Raw genomic sequence first — 18,991 nt, 5'->3', positions numbered from 1 at the left:
AAAGCATGAAGTAAATTGTTCACACTAAAGTTTCAATGGTGAAAAAAAAGACAACAAAATCACAAGTTGCACAATCCCATGCAGATTAGCAAATGACCCAAGAGATATTCAAAGTGACATCAAAGGGTGTTGTTGCACAGTTCACATCAACTATGGTAACTGGAAACACCAGGCAGACTTATACACCATTTTTTGTGAAAAGTATGACATCAATATTATCACTACAGCCAATAGCTGTTCCCTATATGCCATTTTTTTCATGATACGGCATCAACAGAGACCTCCAATTTTTATGCTTAAGTATCCCCCATACTAAAATGTGTGATTTCTGGTCACATAATGTAGAATAATGTTAGCTGTTTTAATAAAATTAATTTTTTTATTTTTTCATTACTATGATACCCTTATATGCACCTGGGGTATCCAGGTAATACCCAGGTAGACGCAAGCATTAATACAGGCCAGCAAGTATGGCCAAGTGGACATCAAAGAGATTTTCACTTTTTTTGGCATTAAAATTTTTTCAAAAGATATTTCTTAGCATTCTTTCTTTTCAATTTTGTTTTCTCTAAATTTTGAAGACTCTGCCACTTTTTTCCCCTCCAAAATGGCAAACTAGGCATTAACACAAAAGTCATGAAAATGATACACTTGAGTCATTTTCATCATTGAGAAATGATTACAAAAGCATATAAATTCAAAAAAATCTTTGAAAAATGAACTGTAATTGTATAACAATTCTGTCGCTTTTAGCAAGCAGGTTTTTTTATGGTAGCTCAAAGCTCCTTGTTATAAGAGGGTCTGATTTTTCAATCAAGAATGTGGAAATTGATATCCGTATTTAAAGTTAGAATTGAAACTAGAATCATTATCATATTAAAAATTTATCTGTTAACTATCCCAGTTTGTGTAAAACTTTCACGACTGGTAGCAATAATATACTTCTACTTCCTTGTATTGAGTTCATGAGTAATTCAAATCAGAGAAAAGAAAAAATTTGGAAATTTCAAGTTACTATTGTGTGAGGAGCCCATGCTCAGAAACTGAAAATGTTTCTTAGATTCCAAAAATTGATTTCTGAAAATTGTAATCCCTAGATAGAACTGAATAACTTTGTTTCAAAAATATTGATGACTGTGAAATGGCAAAATCTCTTGCTAACCAATTTAATATGTGAAACGATCTTCGATGCCAATGCTCCACGTACGACATAGGAATAACTTACTTTGTTACTTCAGAATTCATTTTTTGTGACAGAAGGTAAGTGGATAAGTGTTTATAACAAAACAAAAATTTAATTGTGTTCAATACATACGGTGCCATCTCTGGAAAACGTACACTAAGTTTCGTCAATGCAGTCACAGCATACTCTTTAGTAGTGATACTCATATGATGATTCATAGTTATTTTCTCAAACATGTCGATCACTTCATCCTCTGTAACCTATGAAATTAATGGTTTTGTAAACTTAGTTCTACAATAAAAGTAATGAATTGAATTTCACAAAATATTTGCACATAAGGTAGAAATAAAACAGAAAGCTTACATTGAAATTTTAAATCTACAGAAAATACTAAAGCTGAAAATTTACATTCACAGGAGAAGCTACAGCTACTGTAACATCCACAGTATTCAGATAATCAGCAAATTCTCCAATACACCAAGATGCAACTTGAACAAGAGGTTGTTTTGTGGCCAAGTCACCTGTGAGTTTTCTCCACAATTGCTGAACAGTGTATATATGAAGTTGACTTGCTTCTGAGATAAGTTGAATCAAATTGCTTACAACGTCATCAATAACATAATTTCCAGCCTGTGAAAAAATAATATATTTTTTGGAATCTGGTTTCCAACAGCTTCAAAAACATTGAACTTGAGATAAAAATTTAGAAATTCTAATTGTGATGGAATTTTATATTTCTAAGCATACAAAATTGCTTTCTCATAAATACGAAAGAAAAAAAAACAAAAAAAGTATTGAATAATCATTTTCTACAACAAAAAAAGCTTTAAATGCTTACAAGAGTGAGGACTTTTAACATTGTTTCAATGTGCCACCTTTTATTTGGAGCATACCTGTTGGGAAAAGTAAAAAATTATCCATAAGATTAAATCTGTTCTTGTAATAACATTTGAATTTGATCATTTTTGTTGCACCACAGTCATTACCTGCACATCAGGGCCAATTATACCAGAACCTACATTATGTCAGAAAAAGTTCTCACAAGGACTGAGTGGGTTTATCAAACTCTAAACACCTCTGATCATCCTTTGGTACTGTAGGCCAATGACCTACATACACCAAGGCTAGCTGCATCCCCATATGGCGCCTGGCAGTCCAGTGGTTAGGAAGCTAGCCTCTGACTGTGCAGGTTTGGGTTCAAATCCTGGTTCGGGCATGGATGTTTACTAACAGTAAAAAATTCCCTACACAGATCTTACGGATCTCTCGGGAATACATGAGGATCACGATATAATTCATATATATATAAATTACTTCACAGCAAATAATGTTCATAGGAAATTTTAAAAAAAAGAATGAATAAAGAAGTTAAAATAGAGCTGGAGACAGATTTGACTAACTAGTAACAGTATTTTTTGCATGATACACCCACTCTGAATTATGGATACTGTTTCAAACATGAGGATGGAAGTAAAATTGGTTGCAAGTGAGAACTGTGACATGAAGTATAGTTTAACCCAACCACGGATCAACTAAATGATTTTAGATGTTGCAAAAAAAACCTTCCTTGGATTGAAGTGTTATGGGATTAACCCTTAAACTGCTCCTATCGTAAATAGATGATGAGCGCAGCAGCCGACAGAATCGCTTTCTGATTATTTGCAATACATGGAAAAAAGAATGTTTTTTTTTTTCAGTACATACAGAAAAACATAAACATATTCTAACTATTTACCCATTTACATAGCTGCCAACTTTTGAAAATGAAAATTCGGGAGATTTTCGCGCGAACCCGTATTTTATGCTAAAACCACTCCCTAATAAATACAAATACAACGCCACAACAGGCAAATTGCCCAACGAGGTGGCTGAGGGATTTTTCAAATAAAATAGGGATTTTCCACACATGGAAGATAAACCCTTGGGAATAAAATACTACGCAAAAAACAAGTGAAATTGGAGGCCAAAACTTCAAAATGGTGATCTAAACAAATAAATAAATATTGTGTTGAATCAGAAACGCTGTGAACAAACATTCTGCGCGAATGACCCCAAAATCATCAGAAGATGAAGGGAAAAAAAAACGCCAATTTTTGAAGAACACTGACTTTTTGTGACACTTGCTTGATGGGGGGTTTTTTTTTTTCATTTCACATGAGTGATGATGGCAGTCTTTCCATGACCGATGTTTATGTCCGTAACATAACTTGTACAAAAAGGAAAAGTCTGCCCTTTTCTGGAATGTTTGATGAAAGGAAATTCATTGGAATAAGTATCTTTAAAATTGATTAAATATGTTTTGCTTATCAGTAACCATGTTTTGTTATATCGCACGTATGTAACTTCAACAAAAGAAATTTTGACCATGTGTGCGTCACTATAATCTTCAATTATTACCCAGGACTATTGGCTGCTAAGCTATTTCCCTGCATGATAAGACAAACAACTTTCTTGTTACCATCAGAGGGTTTGTAAAACTTCCTTAAAAAGGGAATTTCCCCATTTACGACATTTGACGTCATTTCAAAAGGAGAAAAAAAAAGGCTTCATGCCCCACAAGAAATTCCTTAGGGATTGTTTTCATAAGCGGGGATTTTTTTTAAATGAAGTAGAGAAGTTTTAGGGACAATTGGGGATTTTTTTGTGATTTTTGTAAATATTCGGGAGATTTAAGAACTTTTCGGAAGGTCGAGGAATGAAGCTAAAATTAGGGAGATTCCCGGAAAATTTGGGAGACTTGGCAGCTATGCATTTACCTCAGAATTTTCTTATTTTCTCTCTATCCTCTGGCATTAGCGATACACAAATCATTGTCCCAAAGTGAAAATTATGCGAGATGGTTGGATGAGTAAAAAATGTATATATAAAGTAAATAGGGCAGTGGTTCTCAAACTTCTGTCACCCTCGGCTCCTTTGCCTTAATCACTATTCATCTGTGGCTCCCAAGAATAGCCTCGAAAAGAACCACCTCACGACATTGAATAGGCACAGCTCACCATAATGTCACTGACAAACGTTAGTGATGCCCATTTTGAGAAACACTGATAATGGATGTTGTGCATAATGAAGAGAGAAAATCCACTGCACTCACCTTTTCACCCTTTTACTATATATATATATTGTAAAAATTCATTGTTTATGTATGAAAAACTGAAAACAAAATTGATAAGAATTGGCATTTGTAAGCAATATATGAAAATTGAAAGCAGTATATGAACATGGGAAAATTCAAAAATAAAATTAATCACAGCCAATGTCTAGGGCTCTCATGGGGAAGGGGGGCACCCAGACATTGAATAAATACTGAACATTTCTGAGAGCACTCCTTAGCCTAAGCCTAAATAGATGCTCGGGGTATGGCATTTTACTGACAAACCATTGAACTTAGAGCAGGGTTGGCAGGTTTTTGACACATGGCAGTTTAAACTGTCACGTCAAAAACATCACAAATATACTGCTTTTCAATATATAAATTCCCATTGGAAATACACACATTAATTGCATGTAATGTTTAAAGTGACTATGTTATGCAAAGAATAAATATTTAATATGATTGTAAAATAATTTTTTACTCTCTACAGAATTATTTTGGACAATATATATTGTATTTTTCTTATAAAATATACAATTTAATAAAGCATAGCATAAAAACTCAAGGGAAAACTATGGAATCATTTGACATTCTGACTCAAGATGATTCATGACCTTCCAAAATTTCTTCAACTGCTTATAAACTGAAGAGCCAAAAAAACTGGTACAGGCATGCATATGCAAATAAAGAGATATGGAACCCATCAGAGTACGGCGCTGTGGTTGGCAACGCCTATATAACACAACAAGTGTCTGGCATAGTTGTTAGATCGGTTATTGCTGCTACAATGGCAGGTTATCGAGATTTAAGTGAGTTTGAACGTGGTGTTATAGTCGGCGCACGAGAGATGGGACATCAGCAGGACAATGCGACACCCCACACATCCAGAATTGCAACAAAGTGACTCCAGGAACACTCTTCTGACTTTAGACACTTCCGCTGGCCACCTAAATCCCCAGACATGAACATTATTGAACATATCTGGGATGCCTTGCAACGTAGTGTTCAGAAGAGATCACCACCCCCTCTTACTCCTACGGATTTATGGACAGCCCTGCAGGATTCATGGTGTCAATTACCTCCAGCACTACTTCAGACATTAGTCGAGTCCATGCCACGTCGTGTTGCGGAACTTCTGCAGGCTTGCAAGGGCCCTACACAATATTAGGCAGGTGTACCAGTTTTTTTGGCTTTTCAGTGTATATGTGCATTGATATAAACCACTAGCTGTACTCTATTTACAACAGATAAGTGTTTAAAAAGTTTATTACATCATAATTATGTAATGTTGATTTCTGTTATTAAATTATTTAGATAATCACCGATACTTAAAACTATACTCTTATTGTGCATCACATTGAAATATATCTAACGATAAAAATACTAAATGGTAGGACAAAAATGTCATTTAATTTGGCAATGCTAGCGTGTATATTATGCCTAAGAAACTCCTATAACTTATCTTTAGTCAAAATTAGTTATTCTTACTTTTGCACTATGATATGGTATATTTACTAGTATTTTATAAAGTAATGGTTTCCCAGTTGAAGCCATATTTAAACATGCAAAACAAATGCTTTGGGTATCAAGTCCTGTCAGCTCTGCTTTGGTTGAAAATACTCTTTAAAACTGTGGATTTTTACACCCTGAGCTAAGAAACTTTTAGGTGAGAATAAATGAGTTTAATTAGTGTATTAACAGATGCTGTGTAAGAATTTTTATATAGAATAACATTTTGGGCAGATCAGAAAATTTAAAATATCAAAATAGATATTTTAACTCAGTGATTATAATTCCAAATATAAAACCCTTTAATCTACATAAAAGTAAGTGTTTTGTTATTTAACATATCTATCAGGCTAAAAAAAACTACTTGACAACATTGGCAATACGTTTTTGACTGTTTTAATACCGAATTAGTTTCTGAAGTCAAACAACTAAACCCTTATGCCCTACCATACATATTTTGAATGAACAACTCTATTCCGCTTAGCAAATTGAACCCAGGTAATGAGTAGCTTGGATAAATAAACCATAAAATTATATTTTATATGTTCTAGACTCTTTATGTTGAAAAATTCAAAATTGCAAACTATAATTAATATTTTGTTTTAATTATTGTAATACATTAATGTTTAGAAATAAAACATTGTGATATGCAAAAAGGTAAGTTCATCATGTTATATATATTATGTTCAAAACATTATCAAAAAGTATTCATTTAGATTTTTGACAGTTTTCAACAGTTTATACCAGTTTTTGACGCTTGTCATGGTTTTTGATGTCAAAAACCTAACCTTGTCCTAAAGGTATACTTCTAATTAGAAAAAGTTTTCAAATAATGTGTAGTACTCAGATATGCCATCCTAACTGCAAGGGGTTGTATAGTTATTAAAATAAAAAAATTAACTTTTTATACAGTCCCTGTATACTTCGAAAGCCAATTAGAACATTGTTTCCCCGTCTCTTCCAATGCCAATAAAAAATATTCCATGTTTCTAAGTGCAATATTCATTGAGATATTAAAATTTGAAAAACTGAGGAAATTTGGGAAGAAAACAGCGTTAAATGTGGGTAAAACGGTTTTCCCCAACTCTGCTCCATTTTTCAAATTCGAATATTTCAGTGAATATTGCACTTAGAAAACATGGAAGTTTTTTTGTTGACATCAGGTGAGATAGAGCAACTCCCCCCCCCCTAATTGGGCTCTTGAGCACCGGGTATCCATATAAAAAAAGTTAGCACTTTTATTTTTAAAACTACACAACCTCCTGCAACATGAATGACATATCTGAGTAATACACATGATTTGGATACTTTTTCTAATTGAAAGTATGCCTCTAGGATCAATGGTTCGCCAATAAAATGCCACACCCCGTTTGCTATGCAGAGTGTATATATCTACCTACCTATCTATATACAGGGTGTCCGAGAAAGATCTTTATTATTCTAACCATTAATAACAAAAATACAAAAAAAAAGGTGAAATGAAATGCAGTTTGTGACAAAAGAATGAAGAAATCTAACAGTTTTTAGTATAAATTGCCCAAGGTTGATGGCGCTTGTTGCCCAGAAGCTGGAATAAGAAAAGAAAATGGCAACCACGCAGGAGAAGGCACAGTGTGTATTGTGGTCAGTGGCAACAAAATCACAGAAAATGGGTAAAGAAAAGTTTTGTCTGATGAACTATAAAAATCCATCAAGTATGCCTTCAATTTATGCATAGATACAGAAGTTTAAAGACACCGGAAATGTTGATCATGTGAAAAATTATGGCCCACCATCGACATCAGAAGAAAGTGTCGAGCGAATCAGGGATGAATTTCAGTCGAACATGAACAAGACAGCCCCAACTGTAATGTTCGGTGTAGTCTTTTACACGACGCTGTAATTGACACCTGGTGAGAAATCGAAAAATTTGCATGCTCAGCATTTCCTGTGTCTTTTAAACTTCTGCATCCATACATAAATTGAAGGCATACTTGGTGAATTTCTATGGCACATCAGGCAAAACTTCCTTTGCACGGTTTTCGGTGATCTCAGTTCCATACACATTGTGCTTTCTCCTGTGCAGTCATCATTTTCGTTTCTTATTACAGCTGCCGAGCAACTAGCGCTGTCTACCTCAGGCAACTGATACTAAAAAAAAATGGTTAGATTTCTTCATTCTTTTGACAAAAATGAATCCAAGTTTTGACACTTTAACACGGTCTTTCCCCTCAAAAGAGTCAATGGCTAAAATTACCAGTTGGTGATGCAACCTGAGCTGTATCTGGTTTAAAAGAAAGTTTCTTAGTTATTAATTCATTAATTTTGAGTTGTTGTACCTAGGTATTTGTAATAGGATTTTTTTTCGGCACTTTAATGGACAATTTGTATTTCTAATTTGGCTAGAAATTTATACCAAAACTTATCAGTATGCTTATGATTTTGATCATAGATCAGCTGTGTTAATGAAACTGCATTACACCAATAAAAATCTGAATATTATGGGAAATAATTATAAATATTACAACATTTTGACACAAATCAAATATGAAATATCTAGTGTTTCCCAAAGTGGCGATGGAATGGTCCAGGAAGGGGCAATAGGGAAGCTACGGGTATAACATGGGACTCTATGGGTTCTCTTCAGATGGGGGTCGATGAGAGAAAATATTTTTGAAGAAGGGGGCAATACGGCAAAAATGTTTGGGAAACAATGATCTAGTTCAATGTATGTTAAGTATGAAGAATGAACGTTTCTCTCTGCTAAAAATAATATTTATGTCTTTGTACTCACACATTTTGATCAAAAATAAAACATATAGAACAAGGAATGATCTCTAAAAATGTTCTTATAATTTTTGTAAGTCAAATAATAAGAATTCTGCACAAAATGTTTTGGAGATTCTATTTTTGATAGAAAAACATTACAAAACTTACATTTCAGCAGAAATGAAGAGATTTGATGAGCACTGTGATTTGAAATCTGGATCTGCTGTCTCAAGAAATGATAAAAGCTCCTTGGTCATGGAACGGATATTGTTAGTATTCACAAGAGCAAAGCATAGCTCCATAGCTCGCCTGAAAGAAATTTTCACTTCAATCATAATTTTAGTTTATTTCTATACTTGAAAAAAATAACAAACATGAATTAATCCAATACATTAAGCTAAAAACAAAAATAACAGCAATAAATAAAAAATATTAAAAAAAATTAATGACTTCTAAATCAGAATGTTTTGCAACAAGTCCTCAGCTGAATGGAAATGTTCTGCAGTAATAATTGCCATGATAGTGTTATCTTCACTTCCTTTAAAATTCTTCCAGGCTGTTCTGCAACAGCACTGATTGTTCTGTGACGTGTTAGTCCTTGGCATATTCTGCTTTGGGGAATATGACAAAAAAGCCCGCACATGTGCATTTGGGCGATTCTTTCGAATTTAATAAATTTTCATATCCAGAAATGCCAACATTGGCATGAAGCCTCAGTAGCGGTTAATATTGACCTTCACCAGATGGGTAGCCCATCTTTCTGGTAATTCTCATACTCTTCTGTTCTGCCACACACATACTCAAATTTGTCATTACGCTATAGTTAGTAAATAAAGATTGACGCAATTTAAAAAAAAATAAGAAAATACCGCAAGAAATTCAAAGAGACCCAATTTTTTTTCGGGGGGGGGGGGGGAGAGGAGGGGGAAAAGTCAGAATAAAAAAAATTATTTCAGTAGTATTAAGAGTACCTCGCATAGTTTGTAATTTAGTGCTGCCATCAATAGAAACCATAATACAAACAATCTGTAGTAACTGCAAAGTCTGGATGAGGTCATAATAAAGCATTAAAAAATAAAGGTGAAAAAAATTGAAGCATCAACATACTTTCTTATAGATACATCTGGGTCCTTCAAACATTCAACAATAGTACTACGATGCCTTTGAACTGCATTGTAATCTGCATGTACAGTTGCCAACAAAGTATTTAAAGCCACATATCTGAAATAACAAAGAACTATAAATACTGGAGAAAAAATTGTAAAAAAAACCAATTGAGAAATATTTTTTTAATGACTTAATTTACATTCCAGAGAAAAAACATTTTGAACACAAAAAATTGTCATATTTTTAGCATCTGCCATCATATGACATGTTTTATATACCCCCCATTTTTTTTTTTCAACTCAATTCATTTTTGGATGGATAAACTCTTGAGGCTATTTTAAATCTTCAGATTTTTATTTGGCCGCTCTTTATCAGAGACTTGTATTGAAGATGAAGAGATGGAAGAGTTTCAATTATCAATAAAACTTTCCTGCAACTGATTGCTGATTGTATTTGCTCAGCACATTGCAACTGTGGAGAGATTAAAAATGACTTCATAAGCAAGATAGTAAACCAAAATTAACCAAAGTAACCAAAAATTTACCCAACCAAGTAAACCAAAATTTTAAAATTTAAATAAATAATTAAACGCTTAAAAATAATTAACTAAAAACTAGAAAGAGAATTACAAGAGAGGGAGAAATTATTGATAGAACACATTTCTTGTAAACACCACCATGATACCTCTATAGTATCTGAAACCAGATAATTCTGAAAAATTTCACAAAAAATTTCCTTTGGAAATATCAGACAAATGTCATTAATATAGATCAATGTACAAGATGATTTTCTCATCTTTTATATGCATATTTCTCAATCAGATGCTGACCTAAAAGTGCATTGTTGTAGTTCCTACAAATACAATTTATATCAAAAAGCAGACCCTCAACTTGACTCGTTGATAAGAATTTGCTATTCGAAATTTTAATTTTTTTTCTTTGCTAATAAATGGTCGGAGTGGTTCTACTCAGTGTTTTTATTCTTTTTAAAAATCAATCGTCTTTAATGGGTTAATAAATTCAATATAATTACTACTTATATCAATATAAGTTGGGATGGTTGCTCACCTAATATTTTTATCTGTGTTTAGCAAAAACCTTCCAAGTATATTAACTCCAAGGACCTAAAAAAAGTAAATTAACAATAAATTAATAAGTTGCATTAATGTGCAATTATTTCATACACACAAAATTTGCATCATTCCTTTTTTTTTCAATAACTAAGAATTTGTTGGCATAAAAGTAGCAATTACAAAATGGGAAAAAAAATTGTCAAAAAAGCAATTTGCTTTTACTAACAACCACACTTCAGATGTTCAAAGATACTTTTCTACAAGAATACGCTGTTTCATGCCAGCATTTCTGAGAACCCACAGTATCAAAAGCTGTGAAAGTGCAGATTGGTGTTTCAATAAAAATTTCAGAGAACCCATGTTGTTTAGGTTCTGTAGTAGAGTCTTGTAATCGCCGCGAATTCTGCATTAACAAAAACGTTAGAAACTTTGGATCTATGGCATCCTGAAGCGTAAGTGGAAATAGACCTGAAGGTCTGGGGGAGCATGATGGTGATGCCCTCAGTACATATATGCAAATATTAGGTTGCCCAAACACATTTTTGATATATGTTGCCCCCCTCATCTATATCCAGCAGAGACTCTAAATCACTTTTTTATGAGTACACCACACATCTACTTTTTTACACTTGCTGACCCATTTCCATCCAATTATTCTCAAGTACTTGGTGCCAATCCAATGCTTTGCGGCCATCCCTGACCAGTTTTTTTGTTTTTTACTTTTTTTTTTATTTGTGCGTGTGAATGTTTTCTAATTTCATGAATTTCTTACAATGGTAGACACATTGGTATACCGTTTCAGAAAGGTGCAAGCATATTCCATTCAGAACAAAGTGACTGAAAGTTTTTTTAAAATGGAATTTAAGTCAGAACGCAAATGTCAAAAAAAGCACATTACTAGTGATATGAGATGGGCTCTCATATTATTCTACATACTACCCCATCCGCACGAATATGTTTGTTTATAGCGTAAGTTATGGAAAGGGGGGAAATTTTTTTCAAAGCTGATACATGAGCGGTTGTGACAGGGCCACGGCGTTTAACAAGTGATGATGATCATCTTGATGCTGATTTGTCAATAAAGATCACGGGTTTATTCTTTTTTCCTCTGCTGCTGCGAGTGTTTTTGAAAACAAGATGGAGGACGATCGCGTTGGCTATCGCTACAAGATGTTAATATTTTTGTTATTGGTAGTTTTATTTTATTGAATAATGTAACGAATTAGAGAAATTTCAAGAAACAGATGTTTAGGAACTTGGTACAGCTCTTTATACGTTCCGACCTCGTCACAAGAAACATTCTCGATCACATTTCTGGAAGATATCGAGGAATCCGATTATGATTCTCAAGTAGTTGATGAGGTATGTAAAGCTTTATTTAACAGTTATTTATTTCCTTTTTATAAAATTATTATATAAACAAATTGAAGTATTCAAAATGTGACACATAATATTGCTGAGTGGTCCCTGATTATTATCCCTCAACCAAGGTCCCCACATTCTGAAGCTGGGTTCACATGCCAGGGTTTTTTGCGGGTCCTTTGAAGCTCTGTCAGCATCCCCACCCCATTCTCCCCCGCGACAACTGCTGCTGCTTTTTTTAAAAAATATATTATTGTAAATGCTGAGAAAATATTAATGTCTGATGATTTCACGAAAGTAAAGTCAATTTCTACTTTTTTCATATAAAAATGCAAATACTTTTACATTCAAAAGGAGAGGTTTATGTATGTGTATTCGATTGAGCCATCAAAGAAATGCCAGTTGAAGAAAACAGTTCTGTATCTTAGAATGAAGGTTATTATATAAAAATAGCTTCCTTTATCAATCAACTTTGATTTAATTTCTTTTGTTGTGAACTTATTTCTGAAAATTTATCTAATTTTAAAATTTTTTAAGGTTTTAATCTAAAGGTTTCTAAAATCTTCATAACAAAACTTTTAAAACCTCTCATCATGACCAGGATTAATTGGGGGGCGATTATAGCAAAAATTATTTAGTTGTAATGTTTCAGGCAATGAAAACTGATTTATACTTCACAATATAAACAAAATTAGCAAAAAAATGTAAATTTAAAAGAAAAATGAATATTCTCTCGATTATTCTCCAATTTTTACATCCAGGAGAATATTCTCACCTCACATCTCTAATAAAATTATATAGAATAAAAAATACTTTAAGAAAGTTTAAAGCAAATAAGTGTTGTGAAAACATAAAAATAGGTTAAGAATTTATGAGTATTAGATTATTTCTATTTTGTACTTATTTTCATTGGTTTTGAGTTTCTAAGCTATAAAAATTGTAATCTACATTATTATTTCACTGTCATTGTTTCATGTGTAAAGTAAAATTTCTGAAGCAGTATGAAATATAGTTGATACTTGAAAAGTTGACACACATTAATTTCTGGCTACTGTACTTTATTACAGAATTTGATCAAATCAAGTAAACCTCTCAACTCCTAAGCAAGCAGTCTACAGGCACTACTCTTGAGGGTTTTCTGCACTTCCTTTCACACAAAAGATACAACAAGAGAAGCTCATGCCAACTTTTTTTCTGCCTTTTAATTATTCAATCAATACATTTATGAGTATAATAAATAGCAATAATAGTTTTGAAAGTTTGGTTGACTTTTTTTTCGAAATTGTCAATTTTCTTTCAATTGATTTTTAAATATTATTTCAGAGTACAGTGTCTTTACACTACAGAAAACAAATACAAATACAACGCCACAACTGGCAAATTGCCCAACGAGGTGGCTGACTTAAGAACATCATGGATCCCCGAGTCATTTTTTGGAGGCCCTACCTACTACTGCTACACCCCAAAAGCACCCCCCCACGGACCCCCAACGAATCGGTACATGCGGGAAAGTGCGTGTACGTGTAGTGAAACCTGATGTGAAGTTTTTTGTGTTTCTCTGTAATACTTGTTATGTGTAGTGCTGCCATCTGCCACCAGTTTTTCTAACTATGAGTGAAGTGTTATGATTGAATGATTTATCGTTGTAGGACTGTTGCTCTCTGTGGCAAGACTTTTTAACGGGGAGATCGGCTCGCATTTGCGCCTTGAAGTTGGGAACCACAGAAAACCAACTTCAGCCGCCCACCACTGTGGGGTTCAAACCCGGATCCTCGCATCACGAGTCTGTCACTATAACCACTCGACCACCACAGCGGCAAAACATGTTTTATATGTTCATTTTGCAGGAAAAATTTAAACGTCTCTATGTTTAAGGTATTCGAAAACATGCCACCTTGTATATGAGATTTGTGTGCTGAAAAAATCTTGGAAATGAGAACATATGGAAATACATTTTCCCATCCGTGCATTATATTACTAATAACATTGGACTACGGACAGATTGTATCAAAAAGCACCATTTATCTTTACATTGAGAAGCTGAGTTTGAAAAAAAATTATATCAAGAGTTATGCTCGAAATGCTATATGAATGCATACTCATATTGAGCATCCAGAAGTACATAATTTATATAGTTACCCACATTTTGCAGTTATACAAAATATATACTGAGCTGTGTTATATTCAAATACATAATGAAATTGCACAGTATAACTACAGTATACTGCTCCATCATGACACTAGCCATAGGAATAGGCATTAACAACAGAACCAAAAATTTGAAAAGACAGAAGAGAAATTACGTGCCATTTGAAATGCTGCTCTCTGAAAAAAAACCTCTAGAACAGCGTTTCTCAACCGGTGCTCCGCGGAGCCCTTGAGGCTCCTTGTGCACTCTCCAAAGGCTCTGCGGCCGCTCAAGGAAAATAAAAACAGTACAATTAGAAAAAAATTAGAAACATTTTCAAATAGTAAAAATAAATCTAACCTTGATGAATAAGTAAAAAAATTGGCCGACGGGGCTCCGCGAGTCAAAAAAGGTTGAGAACCGCTGCTCTAGAAATTTTAATCAGTGTTTGTGTAATTTTTTTCCTGTATCAAAAATACAGCAAAAAAAAAAAATAAATAAATAAACAGTGATCAACTTTTTCTTTCAATAGTTTAAAGTATATTTTAATTACCAAATAAACAGAAAAAATTGAATGCAGAGACTATGAAATAGAATTCAAGTTTCTAATATATGTATATACATATACGAAAATAGATTCAAAGTCCAGGAAATGAAATTTGAATGTTTTCATTATTATTAATATTACATATACAGCCGATGCACTTGTAACGTCCCCACAACGTTTTCTTGATTAATAATTACTTTATTATGTCCCCCACATCCTGGAGCAAAGTCCCTAGGCTGTGATCTTCTGCTTCTATAGTGCATTTATAGCATGAAAAAAAGTTATGTTAATTGTCCCGGGACTGGAGCCTTGTCAGCCCTGCCCTTGTGGGGACACGGGTGGATATACGGGGGCGGGGGACCCCAGGGTCAAAGGTGGAGTCGACTGATCTAATGTATATATGAATTGACATCATCGTGCCCCCCCCCCACCTTCCAAGTCTATCTCCGCCTATGTGTGGAGGGCCATGGTCCCAATCATTCTCAATAAGATTTTCCGTTTAAAGCGTTTTCCCATGATAGTTTATGAAACATGTTATAGGCGGGACGAATCCACTGTTTATATATATTTTTGGTAATTCAACGTCCGCGAAATTAACTTTGAATTGCCCAAAAAACGTTATGCATTTCAGATTCATGAAACTATGAAGTACCCAAGAAAGAAACCGAAAAAAGGAATTCAAATTCCGCAAAAGAAATTACCAAAAAAAAAAAAAAAATTCCAAGTCTGAAGTTTGTATAGTCGATCTCGTTATAACGAACTCCAAGATACCGAAGAAATCACAGAAATTTCGTTATGAGGTAATTCGAGGTTTTTGCATTGCTCCTATGTAAACTTAGCTGGGGAATGAGAAAAAAGTTCATTAAAACGAGATATTTGTTAAAACGGGATTTGACTGCATTAGAAATGTCAAAAACATTGAAAAAAAATTTTTTTTAGTCTGCAAAACGAACTTTGAACTACCAAGAGAAAGAAGGAAAAAACGAAATAAATTCAGAGAGCATGAATAAAATTGGAATTTTCGAAAAATACCTAAAAAAAAAATTAAAGTCCATGAAATAAATATTAAAGAAAAGTGGAAAAAAAGAAGTCCAAAAATACACTAATCACGCATGCGTTAACATGCCTGTCATTTTTTAACAGCCCAAATAGCAGTGGCTACATTTTCACGAAAAAACCGGCTGCTAACCAGTCTGTGAAATGCTGAGAATACTGTTTTCCAAATAACCATCGTTTTAGCAGGCACTTGCATGTTAACAGCCGTCTGTGAATACGGCCATTAGAGAAAAGATGAAGTGACAATAAGAGGCTAATAACTAAAGGTAATATACATACAGCAAAAGTCTGTTATACAAACAGTTCACAATCACAAGGAAAATTTTTGACATAAGAGTCCTTGTTATAAGCAAAATTTCAATTTCTTGCTGTTGGATTATCAATTATTTTAATACAGATAAAGTAACAGTTTTTAACATCTTTTAGATCATTTCATTACACAGTAGATTTCTGTAAGAATTTTGTATTATCAAAGCAATTTAGCCAAACAATTAAAATTCTCTAAATTATTATATTACTGTTTAAGTTTCCATGACAGTATAAACTTAACATTTTTCTGCTAATTGGAAAGTTTTCTTGGCACCATTTCTTCAGGCGTTCAGAAACAATGACTTTAAACAGCAAGTTCCGGTCAAATACGCCTTGGCAGTGACCGTGGTCATTTAGTTACAGGGAGACACAAAAATAAAATAAAATCATCATAGATTCTATATGTATAAATGAAAAAGCTTAAAAAATGATTGGCTGCAAAAAAAATTATATTGTGCCCATTCTTTGAGAAGTAGAACCATCTTATTCTTCTTAGAAATACCTCAGAGTAATGTTTATGAGGAACATGGTCAATAAGTGCCATCCTTAGTTTTTTCTTGAAGAAAGAGAAACTGTCATTTGCGTGAAGTTTTTTAACGTTATAATAAAAGCTTTTCAATTTTCAACATGCTATAACAACATTTTTTACATCTTTGACATCAGTTATTTGACAATCACTTCGAAATCATTTGTTATAACAAGATTCTTTTTGTAAGCTGTACTCATTACATCTCCCCGTTATTATTCTTGATTTACATTAATGACCACCTTGAATCCCTCAACTGCACCACTAGATTCTTTGCAGATGACTGTGTGATTTACAGCATCATTCACCAACAGTCTGATCAAGAACTTCTCCAACATAATCTAGCTTCTATGTCTGACTGGTGTTCACTATGGCAGATGCCTATCAATATTTCAAAAACAGTTTTCACATGAGAGTTATCCGTTAACTACTTCCTCTTGAATACCTTTACTAAATCAATAATTTAACCATTTCCCAAGTTTCGGAAATTAAATACCTTGGCATCATGATCTCAGCTGACCTACGTTGGAACAAACATGTTGATGGCGTCTTTCAGAAATGTCTCAACAAACTTTTCTTCCTCCGCCCAACCTCACATTCCACTTGGGATATCAGAATGGTCTGCTACCAAACTTACATCTCTCCCGTACTCTCCTATGACACTGAAATCTGATACCCCTACACCATCAGTAATATATACAAACTCAAGTCAATCGAAAATAAATCCACCCGTTTCATCCAGGATTGCTGGTCACCTTTTGTTTCAGTGTCCAATCTTAAAAACAAACCTAATCTCCTCCCTCCTCTCTACTCTTGGTCTTATTTCTCGACTAAACCTGTTTTATAAGATTTTTCATGGCCATCTTAACTTTGATACTTCTGGTATTCTAGCTAAACCATCCCACAACTATAGAAAAGACTCAACCATCCCCTTAAAATGAAACCTATTTTTGTAGCTGTGTTTTAAACACAGCTTCTTTCCTTATACCATTGGTGAATGGAACAAACTCCCCAGTTCTATTGTCGACTCCCCCACTATCACTAGTTTTTTGCAAAATATTAAACAATATCTTCGTCTCATTCAACCGCATTTTCTTGTATAGGTCTAGGGCCAACAATATTATATAAAAATAAAAAATATAAATAAATAAAGTCTTTTACTGTAACTGAAATGATAAAATTTATATATATCAACAAACCCTGAATGTTTAATGATATACAGGGTTGTCTTAAAAGCATCATGGGCCACTAAGCAGTGATTTTTCAAAGGCCCCTGCCAGATAGAAATGCCTGCCTGCCAGTTTAGATGCTTGCTTCTGAAATTTTAACTGCATTTCATTTTCATGAGGCCCCCTCTGAACCTGAGACCCTAGGCAGTGCCCAGGCAAGCACATGAATTAAGCACTCTGATGATGTTTGAAAACTATCATTTTGTATCTCGACATAAAATGTTTGCTAACTGCATTTCATTTTCATGAGGCCCCCTCTGAACCTGAGACCCTAGGCAGTGCCCAGGCAACCACATGAATTAAGCACTCTGATGATGTTTGAAAACTATCATTTTGTATCTCGACATAAAATGTTTGCTAACATAAGTAACTTTCAAGACTGATCAATAATATGCACACTTTATTTTAGTGATTAGACAAAAATATATTTAAAACTGAAAAGGGTCAAATATTGTCATTAGTTTCATACTTACTCGCAGCCCACTCTCGGACTTGATGTCCATTATTGATAAAACTGTTTCATAAAGTATGGCATTTCCAACATTTTTACTAGTTTCTGTGTTTGTAGCAACCTGAGAATCAATGAAGAAAAAAATGCAGCAAATTTAAATTTGTTGTGAAAGAACTTTTTTTTTTTAAATAAAATATTAGAAAATACCAATGAAAGGTATACAGGTCATTCTCATGAAATTAAACAAAAAATAGAAAAGAAAGGTTATAACAAAATGTCAACCAAAAAAAAAAAAAAAAATTTAGAGGCACTTTTTTTACCTGCAAATAAATGAAATATAGTCAGCTATGAAGTTTGTTAAAAATTGATGGTGAAAAAAATTAAAGTTTAACCATGTTAAGAGATGGCAAAGCTGACGAGACATTTTGCTTGTTCCAGCACTTAACTTGATATTTTATGCTTGATAATCGCAATATGTGCAGTCTATTTCAGTAGCTCATTTCCAACTTGGACAAGCACTGGTACTCTAAACAATTTCTTTGTCTATTGCTTTTTTTCTTTTGTGTTTGTCGTTCCTTTTCTCGTCAATTTTATGGGGACAAGCAGACAACAGATTTTTAATCTGTCGGTTTTGCTGGGGGGGGGGGGGGGAAAGCACGAGATGCACTCTCAA

The 18,991-nt window shown here is 33.7% G+C and overlaps 1 protein-coding gene across 2 annotated transcripts in view; it reads right to left on the bottom strand.

Annotated features, from left to right (window-relative positions):
• The window catches only part of AP-1gamma (adaptor protein complex 1, gamma subunit), an 84,650-nt gene that overhangs the window by 24,918 nt on the left and 40,741 nt on the right, over window positions 1–18,991 (bottom strand). For both annotated transcript variants that reach the window (XM_089247139.1, XM_089247140.1), the window contains exons 9-15: window positions 18,341–18,439; window positions 10,706–10,761; window positions 9,639–9,752; window positions 8,700–8,840; window positions 2,022–2,076; window positions 1,592–1,813; window positions 1,316–1,443 (exon numbers count right to left, since the gene is read on the bottom strand). In XM_089247139.1, the coding sequence (XP_089103265.1) occupies window positions 1,316–1,443; window positions 1,592–1,813; window positions 2,022–2,076; window positions 8,700–8,840; window positions 9,639–9,752; window positions 10,706–10,761; window positions 18,341–18,439 (815 nt within the window). The remainder of the gene's footprint in view (window positions 1–1,315; window positions 1,444–1,591; window positions 1,814–2,021; window positions 2,077–8,699; window positions 8,841–9,638; window positions 9,753–10,705; window positions 10,762–18,340; window positions 18,440–18,991) is intronic.

The sequence above is a fragment of the Pholcus phalangioides genome, unplaced genomic scaffold, assembly GCF_987345545.1.
Source record: "Pholcus phalangioides strain wild (caught in Gottingen) unplaced genomic scaffold, Ppha-v1.0 ptg000017l_1, whole genome shotgun sequence".
Classification (NCBI taxonomy): domain Eukaryota; kingdom Metazoa; phylum Arthropoda; class Arachnida; order Araneae; family Pholcidae; genus Pholcus; species Pholcus phalangioides.
This window is presented reverse-complemented; position numbering and strand designations above follow the sequence as displayed.